General features: G+C 36.4%; 1 protein-coding gene across 1 annotated transcript in view; it reads left to right on the top strand.

Annotated features, from left to right (window-relative positions):
- Positions 1-23,765, top strand: part of USH2A (usherin) — a 2,188,359-nt gene that overhangs the window by 2,014,176 nt on the left and 150,418 nt on the right. The window contains exons 74-75 of the mRNA XM_053712759.1: positions 1,709-1,936; positions 13,722-15,229. Coding sequence (XP_053568734.1) covers positions 1,709-1,936; positions 13,722-15,229 — 1,736 coding nt within the window. The remainder of the gene's footprint in view (positions 1-1,708; positions 1,937-13,721; positions 15,230-23,765) is intronic.

Genomic DNA, 23,765 nt, shown 5'->3' with positions numbered 1-23,765 from the left:
CCAGAGGAATCATTATCAGAATCAGAATGATAATGTTCATTTAAAAAAAAAAAAGTTTTAAAAGACCTTTTACGTTTACTAGAAGGAGGAATAACAGACATAGCCTTCTTAATGGATTTAGAAACAAAATCTCTTATGTTAACAGGAACACTCTGAGTATTAGATGTTGATGGAACAACAACAGGAAATGTAACATTACTAAAGGAAATATTATCTGCATTAACAAGTTTGTCATGGCATTCATTAAAAACAACAGCTGGAGGAACAGATACCACAAGTTTACAGCAAATACACTTAACTTTGGTAGATCCAGCATCAGGCAGGGATTTTCCAGAAGTATCTTCTGATTCAGGGTCAATCTGGGACATCTTGCAATATGTAATAGAAAAAACAACATATAAAGAAAAATTGATCAAATTCCTTAAATGACAGTTTCAGGAATGGGAAAAAATGCCTGTGAACAAGTTTCTAGCAACCAGAAGCAATAAACAATGAGACTTAAATAATGTGGAGACAATGACGCCCATATTTTTTAGCGCCAAAAAAGACGCCCACATTATTTGGCGCCTAAATGCTTTCGGCGCCAAAAATGACGCCACATCCGGTAACGCCGACACTTTTGGCGAAAAAAAAACGTCAAAAATGACGCAACTTCCGGTGACAAATATGACGCCGGAAATGACAAAGAACATTTTTGCGCCAAAAAAATCCGCGCCAAGAATGACGCAATAAAATGAAGCATTTTCAGCCCCCGTGAGACTAACAGCCCACAGGGAAAAAAGTAAAATTTTAAGGTAAGAAAAAAATTGATTATTCAAATGCATTATCCCAAATAATGAAACTGACTGTCTGAAATAAGGAATATTGAACATCCTGAATCAAGGCAAATAAATGTTTAAACACAAATATTTAGAACTTTATATAAAAGTGCCCAACCATAGCTTAGAGTGTCACAAAAATAAGACTTACTTACCCCAGGACACTCATCTACATGTAGTAGAAAGCCAACCCAGTACTGAAACGAGAATCAGTAGAGGTAATGGTATATATAAGAGTATATCGTGAAATATCTGAAAAGGGAGGTAAGAGATGAATCTCTACGACCGATAACAGAGAACCTATGAAATAGATCCCGTAGAAGGAGATCATTGAATTCAAATAGGCAATACTCTCTTCACATCCCTCTGACATTCACTGCACGCTGAGAGGAAAACCGGGCTCCAACCTGCTGCGGAACGCATATCAACGTAGAATCTAGCACAAACTTACTTCACCACCTCCACGGGAGGCAAAGTTTGTAAAACTGATTTGTGGGTGTGGTGAGGGGTGTATTTATAGGCATTTTGAGGTTTGGGAAACTTTGCCCCTCCTGGTAGGAATGTATATCCCATACGTCACTAGCTCATGGACTCTTGCTAATTACATGAAAGAAATTACAGGCCTCTCTAATCTTCTTAAGTGGGAGAACGTGCACAATTGGTGACTGACTAAATACTTTTTTGCCCCACTGTATATTGGTATAATCTAAAAATGTTTTTTTCACATCACTCAATTCATTAAAATGCATGCAAAACCTTTTTTATGTCAAATTAATGTTGATCTAATTTAACATGTTCTTGGTGGCCTTAATACAAATGACCAATATAATTCTATTCTATTATTTTGATAATCATAAGAGAGATAACTTATGTTTGTGTATATATTTTAGGGTACATTCCATCATGCTGAAGTATTTGGTCTGCTTCCTGCTACAATATATGATATTTGCATCGAAGTTATAAACAGTGCTGGAAAAATGTCAAGCCCATGGATTTTTGTGCAAACATTGGAAGCCTCTCCAAGTGGACTGAATAATTTTACTGTGGAAAAGAAAGAGACTGGCAGAGCTTTACTTCTTAAGTGGCAGGAGCCAAAAAGGACGAATGGAATACTAAAGGTAAGGTGCTGACTTCCTACCATGTATTATAATTGTAAAAGAGAGATGTCCAACTTTTGCTCTTTTTGATTTGTGTATATACAGTATATATATATATATATATATATATATATATATATATATATATATATATAAACCGATATCAGAAGAAAAGGCACTCCATAAATAATAGCAGCTCCCAGGGTGCACTTCAGAAAATATCAAAAATATCCAGCACAAAAAAGGCACTCACTGGTTAGGTAAAACATAACATTTAATAAGTTACATTAAAAAACATGACGATTCAGAGGCATTTCGCCCCCTTTATCAAATGCACGATACAGCTTGAAAAAATTACAAAAGCAGTCGTAATTTTTTCAAGCTGTATCGTGCATTTGATAAAGGGGGCGAAATGCCTCCGAAACGTCATGTTTTTTAATGTAACTTATTAAATGTTATGTTTTACCTAACCAGTGAGTGCCTTTTTTGTGCTGGATATATATATATATATATATATATATATATATAATCTCATTGAGTTGAGATATTAAACTGTAGTCTCTGAATATTTCACTTGGGTTTATGCAAACAGATTCTTAAAATCTGACACGGTTCTGATCTAATAAGACTGCATTTATACATACTGATTTAAAAGCCCTTTTAATTTCATTTGACAGTGTTTGAATAATGTTTGAAATACCATGTAATTCATTTAGTAATAATAATGCATTAGTAAGTGTAGAATTTCTAGATCCTATAGTTACATAGTGTATATGCACATATATACACAAAGAACCAGTAAACTGACTTAAAGGGACATTAAACACTAAATAAATGCTAGATAGAATGATACATTTAAAGGGGCACTCAGGTTTTATTACATTTTCATTATTCAGATACAGCATGTAATTTTAAACAACTTTCCAATTTAGTTCCATTAAAAATAATGTGCACATTCTTTTATATTTACACTTTTTTGAGTCACCAGATCCTACTGAGCATGTGCAAGAACTCAGACTATACGTATATGCATTTGTGATTGGCTGATTGCTATCACATGGTACAGGGGGAGTGGAAATATACATAACTTTGAAATGTGTTAAAAAAGAATCTACTACTCATTTGAAATTATTGTATTGTCTTGTTATCTTGCATTTGTTGATTATGCAAATCTGCTGTATGAACTGTTCCTTTAAAGAAAAGATTAGTCTGAGAATAACATGTAGATGTAATTTTAAAGTTTCATTAGTTGTTATTGACAAAATAAGTGTTAACTTTTAGTGTCTATAAAACAATGGGAGCTATGCTATCATTATTTACTTGCTTAGCGAATTTATCTGTCCTATGCAATGAAAATCTGAAGATAGCTACCATATGCAGTCCAGTAGGTTTCCAGCTCCTCTGAGGAAAGGGGGAAATAATACTTTTTAAAGGTAAAGTACAGGAATAGCTGGTCACAAACACATAATGAAAGTTCTCTGCAATGTTTGTTTACTATGCGCAATGAAGCATTTAACCGTTTAATGCCCCTTTAAGTAGATATGCTTAGAAAGCCAAAAGAATAACATGAAGGGAGACTACAAAGACTGTACATATACATTACTGTTACATTAGCAAGTCTAAATATATTGTAATAAAAGCCAGTATAGTTTAAGCAATATTAAACCCAAATTTTTTCTTTCATTATACAAAAAAACCCATGCAATTTTAAGCAACTTTCTAATTTACTCTTATTATCAATTTTTCTTCATTCTCTTGGAATCTTTATTTGAAAAAGCAGAAATTTACGCTTAGGAGCCGGCCTATTTTTGGTTCAGCACCCTGGGTAGTGCTTGCTGATTGGTGGCTACCCAGGTGCTGAAATATATATTTATATATATATATATATATATATATATATATATATATATATATATATATATATATATTAGAAAAATCCCTAGATGAAATAATGGATAATACCACTACCCACTGGGATTCAATATAAATGTATCCTGGCACAAAACCTTAATATAACAATATAAAAATCAGTAAGACTTTCAACAGACCACCAGAGTAGATTGTACTGACTTATACTTCAATAGATGCATAGTAACTCATATACGCCATCCAACAGAAATCAGTTGTAGCGGTTTATAATGTCCTTAAAAGATGAAAAGGTTAACCACTTATTCTAGGGAGCTCCCTTTAATTAACTTCCAGAACGGGAACATTCAGCCCAAATATAATGAGAAAGTCTCAATCAAGGTTTCCTTATACAAGATTCACAACCCTTGTTCCAAGACATTATCAAGTTTGTCTCTGCTTTTATACAGACAGTTCCAAGAACTTTACTCAATCACTTATTGCACCACATTAATAAATGGACAGCATGAGATGGGTAAACAATACCACTCTGTACTTACAGGATAAATGCTTCTTGTCTTCAAACCATCCAACGCCAGTTCTAGATGCTTTTCCGTGTAGCCTGCATCATAACTCCTTATCCTATTCCTCGGTTTCGGTATATATATTGCTTCAGCAAATATGGAACCACAGTGAGTGGTGACCGCAGCTGTTACCTTGCTGCGTACTGCTTCTCCGAAAATTAGTCATTATTACAAGGGTGGGGAGCAGCTACACAAATGGTCCGAAAGGATGTTTGACCATGACCCTTGTAATAATTACTCATTTTCTGTAACCAACAAGGCTGCAAACTTTTAGTCTTTATGAAGTTTTTTAACAAACTTATCAAGTAAAAAACAGATGAGATTGTAAATGACAAAATATTTGATCTCCATTTTATCTGAAGAGCACCCTGAACTACCAATAATGGGATCAATGTACTATGCAGCATATGCTGCTTTTAAAGTCCCTGTGCATATTACCCACTCCGCTATCTTGGTGGAGATAAATAACTTGGCACATGTTTGTTCAGGGTGATTGTCAGGCCCTTTTCTCTCATGATTGGTCATGCTAGAGGAGAGGGCAGTATTACACACTCAAGTAAGTGTGTAATGATACATCTGTAGCACAAAAGTTAAAAAGGGTGGCAGCAAAGAAGATTTATTTATAACGAACAAGTTACAGAAAGCAAAGTTTCGTGCTCCCTTAATCATACTATCATATAGACTGATTAACAACATCTATTTATACATGAGCACCACTAGATGGTGCTATAGTGTGCAACATCTGTTAACTCTTTAACAACATTTCAAAAGAATGAATATCTTTAAATAATCATGCACATTCTTCATATCAATATTACAATAAAATAACAATTCTCCTACATCTACTTTGACAAAGAGCATTAACAACCTAACCTAGTGTAAAAAAGACAAAGCAAATATTATACACACTAATCACACTCCCAATATATAAACATATTTTACAAGAAGTTAAAGAAAAACTGAAAGATCCCAATCCCTATTCAATGCTAGGGGTTCAAGGGTTCCCAATTTATGAATCCAAAAGGATTCACGTTGTTTAAGTATTAACTCCCTATCTCCACCTCTACGGAGCCTGGGGAAAAAATCAATAATTTTAAATCTCGGAAGAGAAAGAAACAGAGGCGCCACCATGGCCTAGTACCATCAGAGCAGAAATATGTGAATACAAGTAGAGATATATACTCACAAACATAAAGCACCCAAACGGTGCTAATGAGGCAGTCTGGAGCTTCACAGTAGTCCAGCTCACTGTTAACCCTCAACAGGGATCCGGTAAGAGTTCCTTAGAAGGCCTGTGGTGCGATGCCTGGAAGGGATAAAAGGCAAACCAACAAATTTTAAATCTCAACTGATTAAATGCATGACCCATCTTTACGGAATCTTCTGCTACTGGAGCTAGCTTAGTTCTGATGTTACTTTTATGTTCTATTATTCTATCACGGATACTTATTGTCCCCTCACCTACATAGCTCCACCCACAAGGGCATTTAACAATGTCAATAACAAATTGGGTTTGACAAGTATGATAACCTCTGATAGAATATTTTTCCAGTGGTGGGGTGGTAAAACACACAACCCTCAATCATATTACTACAACATGAAGATCTTAAACATGGGAAGCAACCTTCATTTTTTGAAGTAAAATAACCTAAATTACAATTTTTATTACAGCCAAAATCTAGATAAATCTGGACAGAGGATGTACAGTGTCTGCTGTACTTTAATGCAAAGCCAGGCAGACAGATTCTCAAGTTGGGATCCTTGTCCACACCAAAATTAGTATATGGGTCCCAATAGATGCCCATCACAGAAAACAGAGATGGGTTAATGAGGCTTGATGAGTCTATGGCCTCTATTTATCAACCTGTCAACTTACCTGCATTTGTCGGCACCAATACGCTCGCCTAACATCGCCTAACATCGCCGCCACGGACCTGAATACGTTCTCCAAAATTATCAAAAAAGCTGTCAAAAAGCTGCGCAGCAAGTACGGGGCGATGAGCAGCGGACTGTTGTTAACTAACAGTCATCGATCTCGCTGCTCTTCGGCTTTTTCACAGCTTTCTTGCTACCCTGTCACTAAGCACCCACACTATACTATACTGTTTTACCCCCTCCCGGAGCCCACAGCAACTAAATAAAGTGTTTAACCCCTAAACCGCAGCTCCCGGACCCCGCCGCAACTCTAATAAATGTATTAACCCCTAAACCCCCGCTCCTGGAGCCCACCGCCACCTACATTATACTTATTAACCCCTAATCTGCCGCACCCTATACCTCCGCCCACCTACATTATATTTATTAACCCCCATCCTGCTGCTCCCGGACACCGCCGCAACTAAATAATTTTTTAACCCCTAAACTGCCGCTCCAGGAGCCCACCGGCACCTACATTATATTTATTAACCCCTAATCTGCCCCCCCTACACCGCCGCCACTATAATAAACATATTAACCCCTAAACCTAAGTCTAACCCTAAACCTAACACACACTAACTTAAATATAATTTAAATAAATCTAAATAAATATCATATCATATCATTAACTAAATTATTCCTATTTAAAACTAAATACTTAACTATAAAATAAACCCTAAGCTAGCTACAATATAACTAATAGTTACATTGTAGCTAGCTTAGGGTTTATTTTTATTTTACAGGCAAGTTTGTATTTATTTTAACTAGGTACAACAGTTATTAAATAGTTATTAACTATTTAATAACTACCTAACTAAAATAAATACACAAGTACCTGTAAAATAAAACCTAACCTAAATTACAATTACACCTAACACTACACTATAATTAAATAAATTAACTAAATTAACTACAATTAATTACAATTAAATAAAATTAACTAAAGTACAAAAACAAACAAACACTAAATTACAGAATTTAAGGGGGTATTGGGTGGGTTTTAGAGTAGGGTTGGGTGTGTGGGTGGTGGGTTTTAATGTTGGGGGGGTATTGTAATTTTTTTTTCATGTAATAGAGCTGATTACTTTGTGGCAATGCCCCGCAAAAAGCCCTTTAAGGGCTATTTGTAATTTAGTATAGGGTAGGGATTTTTATTATTTTGGGGGGCTTTTTTATTTTATTAGGGGGATTAGATTAGGTGTAATTAGTTTAAAAAAAATTGTAATTATTTTATTATTTTCTGTAATTTAGTGTTTTTTATTTTTTGTACTTTAGATAATTTTATGTAATTTGATTTAATTGCAGTTAATGTAGGTAATTAATTTAATGGTAGTGTAGTGTTAGGTGTAATTGTAACTTAGGTTAGGTTTTATTTTACAGGTACTTTTGTGTTTATTTAGGTAGTTATTAAATAGTTAATAACTATTTAATAACTATTCTACCTAGTTAAAATAAATACAAACTTGCCTGTAAAATAAAAATAAACCCTAAGATAGCTACAATGTAATTATTAGTTATATTGTAGCTAGCTTAGGGTTTATTTTATAGGTAAGTATTTAGTTTTAAATAGGAATAATTTTATTTAGATTTATTTAATTTATATTTAAGTTAGGTGGTGTTAGGGTTAGTGTTAGACTTAGGTTTAGGGGTTAATACATTTAATGTAGGTGGCGGCAGTGTAGGGGGGCAGATTAGGGGTTAATAAGTATAATGTAGGTGGCAGTGGGCTCCGGGAGCGGCGGTTTAGGGATTAATAAGTATAATGTAGGTGGCGGCGGTGTAGGGGGGGCAGATTAGGGGTTAATAAATTTAATGTAGGTGGCGGCGGTGTAGGGGGGGCAGATTAGGGGTTAATAAATTTAATGTAGGTGGGGGCAGTGTAGGGGGGGCAGATTAAAGGTTAATAAGTATAATGTAGGTGGCGGTGGGCTCCGGGAGCGGCGGTTTAGGGGTTAAACACTTTATTTAGTTGCGGCGGGGTCCAAGAGCGGTGGTTTAGGGGTTAATAAGTATAATGTAGGTGGCAGCGGTGTAGGGGGAGGCAGATTAGGGGTACTCGGGGTACATGTTAGGGTGTTAGGTGTATACATTCCCATAGGAATCAATGGGATATCGGGCAGCAGCGAACATGAGCTCTCGCTGCTTTCCGACTCCCATTGATTCCTATGGCATCCGCGGCCTCCAGGGCGGCGGATTGAAAACCAGGTACGCTGGGCTGGAAAAGTGCCGAGCGTATCTGGTAGGAATTTGATAACTTCCAAAAGTAGTCAGATTATGCCGAACTTGCGTTCGGAACATCTGTAGTGACGTAAGCATTGATCTGTGTCGGACTGAGTCCGGCGGATCGTATGTTATGTCACTAAATTCTACTTTTGCCGGTCTCTAGGGTTTGATAACTAAGGCGAATCAGGCTCGCCACAAATACGCTGCGGAATTCCAGCGTATTTGCAGTTGACAGCTTGATAAACAGAGGCCTATGTGTGTATAGAATAACCTTTTTGATAAGTGATACATAATCTGAATGCCATTTGTATATGGGCATGATGGGAATAGTATACAAATGATTAAAGGGCCATGATAGCCAAATGTTGGACCACTTGAAAGTCATACAGCATAACTATATAAAGCTGACACGAAAATATCACCTGAATATCTCTATGTAAAAAAGGAAGTTATTTTACATCAAAATCTCTTCAACTCACAACAGTACATGCTCTGTGAACAGTTATCCTTCAGCTACAGTCCAGCTGCAAGTTGGGAAAAAAACAATAACAAATTAGCATCAGCAATGCTGATCTCGTGCATTGCAATACTGTGATCTCATGAGATTTTACTGAATTCCCACAATATTTCATAGTAAACTCCCTTAACCCCTTAATGACCACAGCACTTTTCCATTTTCTGTCCGTTTGGGACCAAGGCTATTTTTACATTTTTGAGGTGTTTGTGTTTAGCTGTAATTTTCCTCTTACTCATTTACTGTACCCACACATATTATATACAGTTTTTCTCGCCATTAAATGGACTTTCTAAAGATACCATTATTTTCATCATATCTTATAATTTACTATAAAAAAATTATAAAATATGAGGAAAAAATTGAAAAAAACACACTTTTTCTAACTTTGACCCCCAAAATCTGTTACACATCTACAACCACCAAAAAACACCCATGCTAAATAGTTTCTAAATTTTGTCCTGATTTTAGAAGTACCCAATGTTTACATGTTCTTTGCTTTTTTTGTAAACTATAGGGCCATAAATACAAGTAGCACTTTGCTATTTCCAAACCATTTCTTTTCAAAATTAGCGCTAGTTACATTAGAACACTGATATCTTTCAGGAATCTCTGAATATCCATTGACATGTATATATTTTTTTTAGTAGACAACCCAAAGTATTGATCTAGGCCCATTTTGGTATATTTCATGCCACCATTTCACCGCCAAATGCAATTAAATACAAAAAATCGTTCACTTTCACAAATTTTTTCACAAACTTTTGGTTTCTAACTTAATTTATTTACAAACAGCTTGTTCAATTATGGCATAAATGGTTGTAAATTCTTCTCTGGGATCCCCTTTGTTCAGAAATAGCAGACATATATGACTTTGGCGTTGCTTTTTGGTAATTAGAAGGCCGCTAAATGCCACTGCGCACCACACGTGTATTATGCCCAGCAGTGAAGGGGTTAATTAGGGAGCATGTAGGGAGCTTTTTGGGGTAGTTTTAGCTTTAGTGTAGTATAGTAGACAACCCCAAGTATTGATCTAGGCCAATTTTGGTATACTTCATGCCACCATTTCACCGCCAAATGCGATCAAATTAAAAAAAACGTTAAATTTTTCTCAATTTTAGGTTTCTCACTGAAATTATTTACAAACAGCTTGTGCAATTATGGCACAAATGGTTGTAAATGCTTCTCTGGGATCCCCTTTGTTCAGAAATAGCAGACATATATGTCTTTGGCATTGCTTTTTGGTAATTAGAAGGCCTCAAAATTCCGCTGCGCATCACACGTGTATTATGGCTAGCAGTGAAGGGGTTAATTATGTAGCTTGTAGGGAGCTTGCAGGGTTAATTTTATCTTTAGTGTAGAGCTCAGCCTCCCACCTGAAACATCAGACCCCCTGATCCCTCCCAAACAGCTCTCTTCCCTCCCCCACCCCACAATTGTCCCCGCCATCTTAAGTACTGGCAGAAACTCTGCCAGTACTAAAATAAAAGGTATTTGGCCATTTTTTTTTAAAAAAAAAAAGCATATTTACATATGCTGATGTGTAGGATCCCCCCTTAGACCCCAACCTCACTGATCCCCCACCAAACAGCTCTAACCCTTCCCCTCTGCCTTAATGGGCGCCATCTTGGGTACTGGCAGCTGTCTGCCAGTACCCAGTTTTGTAAAAAATGTGCCTTTTTTTTAAAAAAATGCCCTTTTCTGTAGTGTAGCTTTCCCCCCCCACCAAGACCAACCCCCAACCCCTTCCAGATCCCTTAGATTACATTTTTAATACTTAAACTTTATTAGTTTTTTTTACTTTTAACTTTATTTTTTTCTGTAGTGTAGCGGTTCCCACCCGCTCCGGCCCCGTGCACGCACCCGCCCACCACCCCCCGTGCATGCGCACGCTCCCGTGCGCGCCCCCGTAGGTCCCGCACAGAGCATCGATGGCTGCCCACCCGTTTCCCACGTAAGCTCCCACCCACCAACGATACGGGCCATCGATGTCCGGTGCAGAGAGGGCCACAGAGTGGCTCTCTCTGCATCGGATGGCCAAGGGGGGTTATTGCAGGATGCCTCCATATCGAGGCATCACTGCAATAACCGGAAAGCAGCTGGAAGCGAGCAGGATCTCTTCCAGCTGCTTTCCAGACCAAGGACGTACGCCACACGTCCTCGGTCATTAACTATATTTTTTTTTAGGACGTGTGGCGTACGTCCTTGGTCGTTAAGGGGTTAAACTGAATAGGGAAACAACATGACAGTGCCTGCATGCTTGCAAGTCCTGGGACTAGCATCCTGATTGGCTGTTTAAAGTCCCTTTACAATTAGATGTGGCTACTGAGAAAATTGTGAGGAAAAATATCTTCTATTTTACTTAGAAATGTTCTATAGATATTTTCTAGTCAGCTTGATATTTTCTAGTCACCTTTTTACAGCTATGCTGCATCACTTTCAAGTGCTTCAACATTTGGGTATCTCGTCCCTTTAATCCAGACCATATATTCATATACATCTAAAATGGCACCTGTTACCAATTCTTAGTGTAATAGAAATATTCCAAATTCTCTTGAAATACTTGCAAATATGTCAATTCGAGGTATCCATTTTGTTGTCAAAATGTAGTACTAAACTTATGATTGGAGGATTGTGATCGCTGAAGCCAATGGTGTTCATGCATCATATGGGTAATTTTTCCCCTATCTTCTTGGATCCAATCTGAATGTTTCCCATTAGGGAAATGGTGTTATTTTTTGTTTTAATTGTGATTGCTCAGAACTTAAAATCTCATATTGGGAGCTGAGAGACAACCAATAAACAGGATCCGAAAGATTGGAATTTAATATTGTCAAAATGATATGCCTTTTCTTAATTTGCGATGGGCAAATGTTTCGCAACATTCAAAAAATGAAATGAATTTTAACACAATTGTTCGTTCATTTTGAATTTCAAATATTTGTAGATTGTAACATTTGTTTATAGTAATAGTATTTCTAATGCTATCTTCCAATGTAATCTTCAAATTGTGCAATATTCGAATTAGAAAAAAAAATAATAAATATATTTGCATCTATTATGCATGAATTTACTAAATACTCTCCCACATGAACTATCAAACTTCTTAATAGTATTTGTTAGATCAAATGTTATATTTGAAATTTTGAATGTGGATATTTGATCTTATTATGAACATTTGAAAATGAGAGTAAAATTCAAAACTCGGAAATAACATTTGTTTAAAGAATGTTAAGGGGTTTTTGTTCTTATCAACATTCATTTGTCCATTTGTCCAAAACAAATGTACACAGGACTAATCATTAGACCAAACAAATTGTACTTTCAACACATTTTAAAAGTTTAAATTTTTATTTTTACGCCTCTTTACGTGCTTCTTAAATGTAGTAGTTTAAATCATTTGTTTATCAGCACATCGCTAACACTTTAAGATACAAATCAAGGTAGTGACAAGAACAAACAATAACAGTGGTACGTTATGTAAATGATGAGCAATAGAATTATTATTTACAAAAATATTTAATTCACATTAGGACACTACTTACAAATGCACTATTATTCTGTTTCTAATAGAAACAATGGATTTAAAGGGACATTCTAGACAACATTGAAAGGTACATGACCACTGCTCAATTTTAATAGCCACAATTTTGCAGCACATTTGTTTTAGTAACAATGCTTCTAGTAACAAAAAGAACTATGTCTTTAATAGCTTTTACTGAGCATGAGGCATATTGAGAATACATCCTTATTCTACAAGCACCCACATTCAAATACTGCACCTGCTGAAAGAACCAGAGTTGACATAGGTCATATTGACAATGACACAAATTGAATCAGTGTTGATGAAATACGTGCCACAACCAGTCTCTAAGCAGGGGCCATGTCTTAGTACATGATGGGGCATTGAACAACTATTCTTTGTTCCCCATGCATAATAAAAGCTATCACCAAAATTACATTTCATAGAGTTTTCTTTTTTAAATACAAATGTGTTGCAAAAATGTTTTTGCTTAAAAATAAAATGCTTTTAATTTAAGTAAAATCACTAACTTGTAAATACTTTATCATATATCCAACAGTCTATGATCATTTATTGAATGAAGTACACCTCATGTAGAGTTCAGACTAACTAAACATTTTCTGCATTTGTCGCATGGGACATCTCACTTCTATTGGCATGACCCATGTCATGAATTCCTAGGAATTCTGAGAAATATAGCTATTATGCCTGTAACTGCTTTATTATTTAAAAAAAAGGATATCAACAGAATGATTGACACCCCAATGCCACCCCTTGCTGGATACGAATGTGCAGGAGGTGGCATTGCACAAGCATTTCGCCAGAAATGCTTGTGCAATGATAAATGCCGACAGCCTATGCTGTCGGTATTTAGCGATTTTGGGGAGGACATGATCCACTACAGAGAATCATGTCCGCCCGATTTTTGATCAATCTACCCCAGTCAGTTTACAGAGGTATAAATCACATTCCCTATTTACTCTATACTTCTCTAATTGAGCTCTGGACCATCAAGAGCTTTATTTTTACATTGTACATTATGCAAACAGGTGCCCTTAGCCTGGCAATGTACTTACTCCTGTCCTGATAATTGAATTGTTAGATATTTTAAGTAATATTTGACAAAATGTAAATTTCATAATGGACAAAGTTATTATTTTGAGCTTTAAAATGGAATATTAATATTGTTTTCTTTTACAGATGTATAACATTTTCAGTGATGCCCATCTTGAATACAGTGGTCTGACCCACCAGTTTTTATTCCGACGCCTTGAATCATATACAAATTATACATTAGTTCTAGAAGCTTGTACTGCAGCTGGTTGCACAAGGACTTTCCCTCAAATTATACAAACAGATGAAGCTTCACCTATATCTCAGGCGCCACCTGAGGCCCAGTTACTTAACAGCAGTAAAATTGAACTAAAATGGTCCCCTCCGATTCACCCAAATGGCAAAGTTACACACTATAATATAATAAAGAGGAGTGAACAAGCAAATTCTTCTAGAAAAACAAGAGATGAAAAAATTATCTACACAGAAATTGAGACTGATCGTACTATATTTAAATATACTGATGAAGAGTTACACCCCTGGACAAGTTATGAATATAAAATACGTGCATGGAATTCTGCTGGACATACAGATAGTTTGTGGACAGCTGTTCAAACAGGACAAGCAGCACCCAGCAGACTTCCACCTCCCAAAGTGTTTCATGTAGAAGATAGTCCTCATCAGTTGACAATCTTTTGGGAAAAACCAGGAGAGGAAAATGGCATAATACTTTCATACAGACTCAATAGAAATAACAGTACATTTCCTTTTAGCTTTGACTCTGCAACCTTTAATTATACTGATGATGAATTATTGGCTTATTCTGATTACAGTTATTCTGTAATAGCTTGCACCATAGGAGGCTGCACCACCAGTGATCCAACATTTATAAAAACGTTAGAAGCTCCACCATCTTCAGTAGATCCACCAAATGTATATTCATTGAGCTCTACTGAAATCAATGTGACTTGGTCATCACCATTAATACAAAATGGAAAGATAACAAATTATAGTATTCAATTAGGTGCTGAAAATTATTTTGCTGGAAAAAGTTTATTAAGAATTATATCGGACCTTAAGCCTTTTACATTGTACAATATCAGTGTACTTGCATGCACCAATGGAGGGTGTACATCTAGCTTGTCCACTTTATATAGAACAATGGAAGCTCCTCCACAAGATATGAAAGCTCCAAGCTTCCAAGTAACAGGACCTGAGTCTGTAAAAGTAATGTGGAAATTTCCAGAAAAGCCTAATGGTGAAATTAGAAGATATGAGCTAAGAAGAGATGATATTTTGATCTATGCTGGATCGGATACACATTATTATGACTTTGCACTAGAACCAGGAATAGAATACAGCTATACTATAACAGCAATCAATGAGCAAGGCCGTACTATAAGCCCATCTGCAAAAGTTAAAAGTCTTTCATCTTCTCCTTCTGGAATGGAGCCTCCTAAAATGAATACCAGAAGTGCACATGAGGTATTGGTGTCCTGGAGCCCTCCATCAAGGCCCAATGGTGACATTATCAACTACACTTTATCTATCCGTCACTCTGTGGAAACAGAAGTGAAAATATATTATTTTAACAATTCATTTGCCTCCTATATGGGTCGTTCCTTCATAATGAAAGATTTAAAACCATATAGTCAGTAAGTTCCAATCCATTTATTCTTTTTCTTCCAATAATATATGTTCTGCCTTTATATTGTTGTATTGTAAAAATATAACTAATTATAGATAAAACTATCATAAATTAACCAGACATATAATCAAATGAATACAATTCTGAGTTTATAAATTGTAAATTTGAATTTTGATTCTCATACACAGTTTAAAGAAACTCATCAAAGTGTTCGTAAATCCTAGCGTTTCAAAACTCTAGGATTTACCACCAGCACTAAAAATAAAGGTGGCTTTCATTCACTAGCTGTATGTCACTGTGCAGTATGTTGGCAGAGCTATTGGCTAAGAGTTGGAAACGTCACCTCATTGAAACAAATTGAGCTGTGCCGTGGGGGGCCGGAGGCCTCTAGGTTACCAGTGAAGCCACGGCAAAATAAAAGTGACTTTTGCACATTTTGTTTAAGCTTGTGAATGAAAGTCACCTTTATTTTTAGTGCTGGTAAATCCTAGCATTTTTAAAACACTAGGATTTACCATCACTTTATGGTTGTAATGCATTCATTTGTAAATGCTTTATCCAAGCATATAGTTATTAGTTAAAATCCCTACTGTCTTGGCACTTAATAAAGGAACATGAATCCCAACATGTTTTTCCCCATGTTTCAGAAAGAGAATGCACATTTTAAACATCATACGGCTAGATTACGAGTTTTGCTTTATGAGTGAAAAAGCTTCATAGCGATGCTTTTTCACTACCGCTGGTATTACGAGTCTTGCAGGTATATCTGTACCGCACACTTTTTTGGCCGTAACGCAACGTAACTACCGCAGCTTTCAAAATGTCCTTTTTCAATGGGACTTCCACAGTGCCGGTATTGCGAGTTTGCCTGTCCGGCCAAAAAGTTAACGGTACAGCCTATACCGTCAAGATCCGTACCGTAAACTGAAAGTCAGTAGTTATGGCTTTTATGCTACAAAGCTGTACCATAAAACTCATAACTAAAGTGCTAAAAAGTACACTAACACCCATAAAGTACCTAGTAACCCCTAAACCAAGGCCCTCCCGCATCACAAACACTAAAATAAAATTATTAACCCCTAATCTGCTTCTCCCGACATCGCGCGCACTATAATAAACATATTAACCCCTAAACCGTCGCACTCCCGCATCGCAAACACTAGTTAAATATTATTAACCCCTAATCTGCTGTCCCTAACATCGCCGCAACCTACATTACTGTTATTAACCCCTAATCTGCTGCCCCCAAAATCGCCTCCACTATACTAAAGCTATTAACCCCTAAACTTAACCCTAACATAACCCTAACCCTAACACCCACTAACTTTAACATAATTAAAATAAATCTAAATAAAAATTACAATTAATACCTAAATAATTCCTATTTAAAACTAAATGCTTACCTGTAAAATAAACCATAAACTAGCTACAAAATAACTAACGCCTAGATTACGAGTCTTGCGTTAGCCTTAAAAAGCAGCGTTGAGAGGTCCCAACGCTGCTTTTTAATGCCCGCTGGTATTACGAGTCTGGCAGGTACAGGTGCACCGCTCACTTTTTTTCCGCGACTCGAGCATACCGCAAATCCATTTACATCAATTGCGTATCCTATCTTTTCAATGGGATTTTCCTAACGCCGGTATTACGAGTCTTGGAAAAAGTGAGCGGTAGACCCTCTCCTGTCAAGACTGATACCGCATTTAAAAGTCAGTAGTTAAGAGTATTATGGGCTAACGCCATAACATAAAACTCTTAACTAAAGTGATAAAAAGTACACTAACACCCATAAACTACCTATTAACCCCTAAACCGAGGCCCCCCGCACATCGCAAACACTTAAATACATTTTTTAACCCCTAATCTGCCGACCGGACATCGCCGCCACTGTAATAAATATATTAACCCCTAAACCGCCGCACTCCCGCATCGCAAACACTAGTTAAATTTTATTAACCCTTAATCTGCCATCCCTAACATCGCAGACACCTACCTACGTTTATTAACCCCTAATCTGCCGCCACCAACGTCGCCGCCACTATATTAAATGTATTAACCCCTAAACCTAAGTCTAACCCTAACCCCTAACCCCCCTAATTTAAATATAATTTAAAATAATCTAAAAAAAATTACTACAATTAAATAAATTAATCCTATTTAAAACTAAATACTTACCTGTAAAAGAAACCCTAAGCTAGCTACAATATAACTAATAGTTACAATTTAGCTATCTCAGGGTTTATTTTTATTTTACAGGCAACTTTGTATTTATTTTAGCTAGGTACAATAGTTATTAAATAGTTATTAACTATGTAATAGCTACCTAGTTAAAATAAGTACAAATTTACCTGTAAAATAAACCCTAACCTAAGTTACAATTACACCTAACACTACACTATAATTAAATAAATTACCTAAATTAACTACAATTAATTATAATTAAATAAAATAAACTAAAGTACAAAAAACAAACAAACACTAAATTACAGAAAATAATAAAATAATTACAAGAATTTTAAACTAATTACACCTAATCTAATCCCCCTAATAAAATAAAAATGCCCCCCAAAATAATAAAAATCCCTACCCTATACTAAATTACAAATAGCCCTTAAAAGGACCTTTTGCGGGGCATTGCCCCAAAGTAATCAGCTCTTTTACCTGTAAAAAAATACAATACCCCCCAACATTGAAACCCACCACCCACACACCCAACCATACTCTAAAACCCACCCAATCCCCCCTTAATAAAACCTAGCACTAACCCCTTGAAGATCACCCTACCTTGAGACGTCTTCACCCAACCGGGCAGAAGTGGTCCTCCAGACGGCCAGAAGTCTTCATCCGATCCGGGCAGAAGAGGAACCCCAGACGGGCAGAAGTCTTCATCCATCCATTGGCGTCCCTACAATTCCGATTGGCTGATAGAATTCTATCAGCCAATCGGAATTAAGGTAGAAAAAATCCTATTGGCTGATGCAATCAACCAATAGGATTGAAGTTTAATCCTATTGGCTGATCCAATCAGCCAATAGGATTGAGCTCGCATTCTATTGGCTGATTGGAACAGCCAATAGAATGCAAGCTCAATCCTATTGGCTGATTGGATCAGCCAATAGGATTTTTTCTACCTTAATTCCGATTGGCTGATAGAATTCTATCAGCCAATCAGAATTGAATGGACGCCATCTTGGATGACGTCACTTAAAGGTACCGTCATTTAGTGTTAGTCGTTGGATGGAAGAGGATGCTCAGCGTCGGATGGCTTGAAGATGGTCCCGCCCCGCTCCGGATAGATGAAGATAAAAGATGCTGCCTGGATGAAGACTTCTGCCCATCTGGATGTCCTCTTCTGCCCGGATCGGATGAAGACTTCTGGCCATCTGGAGGACCTCTTCTGCCCGGTTGGGTGAAGACGTCTCAAGGTAGGGTGATCTTCAAGGGGTTAGTGTTAGGTTTTATTAAGGGGGGGTTGTGTGGGTGTTTTAGAGAAGGGTTGGGTGTGAGGGTGTGGGTTTTAATGTTGGGGGTATTGTATTTTTTTTTACAGGTAAAAGAGCTGATTACTTTGGGGCAATGCCCTGCAAAAGGCCCTTTTAAGGGCTATTTGTAATTTAGTATAGGGTAGGGATTTTTATTATTTTGGGGGGCATTTTTATTTTATTAGGGGGATTAAAGTAGGTGTAAATAGTTTAAAATTCTTGTAATTATTTTATTATTTTCTGTAATTTAGTGTTTGGTTTTTTTCATACTTTAGTTTATTTAATTTAATTGTAATTAATTGTAGTTAGTTTAGGTAATTTATTTAATTATAGTGTAGTGTTAGGTGTAATTGTAACTTAGGTTAGGGTTTATTTTACAGGTAAATTTGTACTTATTTTAACTAGGTAGTTATTAAATAGTTAATAACTATTTAATAACTATTGTACCTAGTTAAAATGAATACAAAGTTGCCTATAAAATAAAAATAAATCCTAAGATGGCTACAATGTAACTATTAGTTATTTTGTAGCTATTCTATGGTTTATTTTATAGGTAAGTATTTAGTTTTAAATAGGAATAATTTAGTTAATAATAGTAATTGTATTTAGATGTATTTAAATTATATCTAAGTTAGGGGGGTGTTAGGGTTAGGGTTAGACTTAGATTTAGGGGTTAATAACTTTATTATAGTGGCGGCGACTTTGGCGTCAGATTAGGGGTTAATAAGTGTAGTTAGGTGGCAGCGACATTCGGGGCGGCAGAGTAGGGGTTAATAAATAAAAAGTAGGTGTCGACGATGTTGGGGGCAGCAGATTAGGGGTTCATAGGGATAATGTAGGTGGCGGCGGTGTCCGGAGCGGCAGATTAGGGGTTAATAATAAAATGTAGGTGTCGGCAATGTCGGGGGAGTCAGATTAGGGGTTAATAAGTGTAATATTAGGGGTGTTTAGACTCTGGGTTCATGTTAGGGTATTAGGTGTAGACATAAAAAGTATTTTCCCATATTAATCAATGGGGCTGCGTTAGAAGCTGAACGCTGCTTTTTTGCAGGTGATTGATTCCTATGGGGAAATCGTGCACGAGCACGTTTTACCAGCTCACCGCTAACGTAAGCAACGCTGGTATTGAGGTGAGATGTGGAACTAAATTTTGCTCTCCGCTCACTTTTTTGTGGCTAACGCTGGGTTTAAAAAAACCTGTAATACCAGCTTTGTCTTAAGTGAGCGGTGAGAAAAAATGCTTGTTAACACTGCACACCATTACCGTCAAAAACTCGTAATCTAGCCATAATATTTACATTGTATCTATCTTAGGTTTTATTTTTATTTCACAGCTAAGTTTGTATTTATTTTAGCTAGGTGGACTAGTTAGTAAATAGTTATTAACTATTTACTAACTACCTAGCTAAAATAAATACAAACTTACCTGTAATATAAAACCTAACCTGTCTTACACTAACACCTAACCTTACACTACAATTAAATCAATTACATTAATTAAATACAATTAACTAAATTACCACACAAAAAAGCACTAAATTACAACAAATAAAAAATAAATTATCAAATATTTAAACTAAGTACACCTAATCTAATAGCCCTATCAATTTAAAAATCCCCCCCCCCCAAAATAAAAAAAACCCTAGCCTAAACTAAACTGCCAATAGCCCTTAAAAGGACCTTTTGCGGGGCATTGCCCCAAAGAAATCGGCTCTTTTACCTGTAAACAAAAAAAAAACCTCCCAACAGTAAAACCCACCACCCACACAACCAACCCCCCCAAATAAAATCCTATCAAAAAAACCCTAAGCTCCCCATTGCCCTGAAAAGGGCATTTGGATGGGCATTGTCCTTAAAAGGGCATTTAACTCTTTTTCAGCCCAAACCCTAAGCTAAAAATAACCCCCCCCCCCCAATAAATCATTAAAAAAACCTAACACTAACTCCCGAAGATCCACTTACAGTTTTTGAAGACCGGACATCCATCCTCAACGAAGCCGGGAGAAGTTTTATTCCAAGCGGCAAGAAGTAGTCCTCCAGGCGTCTTCATCCAGATGGCATCTTCTATCTTCATCCTTCAGACGTGGAGCGGCTCCATCTTCAAGACATCCGGCGCGGAGCATCCTCTTCTTTCGAATCCTCTTGAAGAATGAAGGTTCCTTTAAATGACGTCATCCAAGATGACGTCCCTTGAATTCCGATTGGCTGATAGAATTCTATCAGCCAATCAGAATTAAAGGTGAAAAAATCATATTGGCTGATTCAATCAGCCAATAGGATTGAGCTTCAATCCTATTGGCTGATCCAATCAGCCAATAGGATTGAGCTTGCATTCTATTGGCTGTTCCAATCAGCCAATAGAATGCAAGCTCAATCCTATTGGCTGATTGAGGTCATTTAAAGGAACCTTCATTCTTCAAGAGGATTCGAAAGAAGAGGATGTCTTGAAGATGGAGCCGCTCCGCGTTGGAAGGATGAAGACAAAATATTTTGAGGTAGCAATACTTTTTTTTTTATTCCCCAGCAATAAAGAAAAGGGTTATGGTTTAGCATCCATTTTAAAACCATTTGTGACACATTTGGAGGCCTTAAAAGTGTGCAGTAGTGAATTGCCAGAAAATACTTCTCATCTTGGGTGGCATTTTATCTAAGTTTGTCCCTAGCATAAAAATGTGGACAACTTAGATTCTATGACCCAAAAATTGGCAAAATTAGTGTTAAAGGGGCAGTAAAAATTTTTGCAATGTGCACTGCTGTTTCATTAATTACTCACTATTTTTTTCCTGTTTATATTTTTTATTTTATCCACAAAAGTAGCAATTTATCAACAAAGTGCAGAGTAACAGTCTGCCTAAGTGATTTTGTACACAGTTAGCTTCATTACTATTTATTGCACCGTGGTACATACAAGAGCAACATCACATGAGGTTTACATATCCACATTATCAAGCTGGGTCACCAAGGATGCATGAACCAAGACATATGTTGTTAATGAAGGGGGATAAAACTTCTGATTGGCTGTACCATATGGTGATACATTATTAGCTTGGGCAGATGACTTCTTATTAAAGGGATATACAAAAACAACATTTTTCTTTTATGAATCAGAAAGAACATACAGTTTTAAACAAATTTCCATTTTACTTCTATTATCAATTTTTCTTTATTTGCTTGTTACCCTTTGTTAAAAAGCAGTAAGGTAAATTCAGGAGTGTGCACGTGCCTTTAGCACTATATGGCAGCCGTTTTGCAACAATGTTATACATTAGCAATAGCAATAGATGGCAGCATTTCCAGCTATGTAGTTCTCCAGACATGTTCATGCTAGCTATCTAGATATCTCTTCAACAAAGAATAACAAGAGAATGAAGAAAATTTGATAACAGAAGTAAATTGGAAACCTTTTTTTAAATAAAATTCTCTATCTGAATCATAGATTACAATTACAGGAAAGAAGAGGAATGAAGTTTCGATAAACCAGTTATACAGGAACTCTTTGCAAAAAATAAACATTTCCTGCCCATTAAAGTGATATTATTGTAATTCTGAAATGATCTGTTTATAAACAAATTACATCTTATTAACCCTTTTGTGACCGGGTTAAAAAGTCTACATCGGAACAGCGTTCCGATGTAGACAAATTGAAATCACGCGATCGTGCAAACGATCGCGAGGTTTCAATTATGGGATCGGGTCTGGGGGCATCCCTATGACGCTAGGAACGCCCTCCAGACCGCGATCAAATCCTGCAAGCGCAGTAGGCTTCAGGACAGCCGTTAGCTATGATGTTGTATTGCGTCATAACAGCTTTAAAGCCCAGTGCCGTTGTGACGGAATACAATGGCACTATTAAAACTAAGGTGTGTTTAAAAAAAATATTGCTTTGCTATTTATATTTTTTATTTACTACTCGATTATCAAAATTTTGAATAACACCTCGAGCATAAAATGTCAGTGTGATTATGTCCTTGGTAAAAGTCACAGATATACATAACCTAAAATCACACATTTATTTTTACATACATTTTAGGTTTTATATTGGGCATATTTTTAATAAGTATCTGTGCATTTATTTAGCTCTAACTATACCTAATATTTAGAATTCAAAATATAGAATCTGTGAAAGAAGATCCCATGCAGAGGGCGCCTCCTAGTGTAATATTGTGATTATAAAGGGGAGCATGTATGTCTTGTGTTAGGGTAATACTCACAAGAGTGGCAGCACCCAATATGCTAAATGGTGCAGGATGAGAGCTCTCAGTGTCCCAGCTCACTGGTCCTTGGAGTAGAGAATAAGGTCCAAAACGAATCTTGTGAGAAAGCACTTAGCTCGGCGCTAAAGACCTCAGAGCTGCCCGGCAAGACATACATGCTCCCCTTTATTATTGTAATATTACACTAGGAGGCGCCCCCTCTGCCTGTGATATTCTTTCACAGATTCTTCATTTTGGATTCGTTGTCTATCTTTGAGAGGAGCAGACGTGATGTTTATTGGGGATTGCACCACCTTGGATTGTACCAATTGCAATTGAAGTCACACCTGACACTGAATGGTTTTTCGGTCTTCAATTTGGACTCAGATAAGAACTTGTGTTGGTGTCTCTATCTGTGACACAATTATTGTGCTTCTTTCTCTTTAACCATACAGTGTTTACCTTATATATCTTGAACACTCCGATATTAATGTTTTAAGTTCATATGATCATCATTTCTTTGTACTATTGCGCCCCCTAGATTTGGACACGGCAGTTTTGTATAATATTTAGAATTATCACTCTTTAAATCAAAGAATAATTAAATAAAATATTTCTTTTTTAATGTTACATTATCAAGTTCAGACCATCTGAATTGTTTAGTAGATGATACATGATATGATTTTTGGCCTGAGTAGAAACAAATAATCCATGCTCAAATAATACATATTTCAAAGAAAATTGGTTGTAATTATGAAATCTATCATATAGGTTTTATTAAAGCAGTGCTACAATAGAAAACTTGTTCAATTCTACAAAATACTCTCTGGGTATGAATATTATCTGCATATAATAATATATTATTATGTGC

This window comes from Bombina bombina, chromosome 4 (assembly GCF_027579735.1).
Source record: "Bombina bombina isolate aBomBom1 chromosome 4, aBomBom1.pri, whole genome shotgun sequence".
Lineage (NCBI taxonomy): Eukaryota > Metazoa > Chordata > Amphibia > Anura > Bombinatoridae > Bombina > Bombina bombina.
Note: the sequence above shows the minus strand (reverse complement) of the source record. Positions and strands in the feature narration are given on the sequence as shown.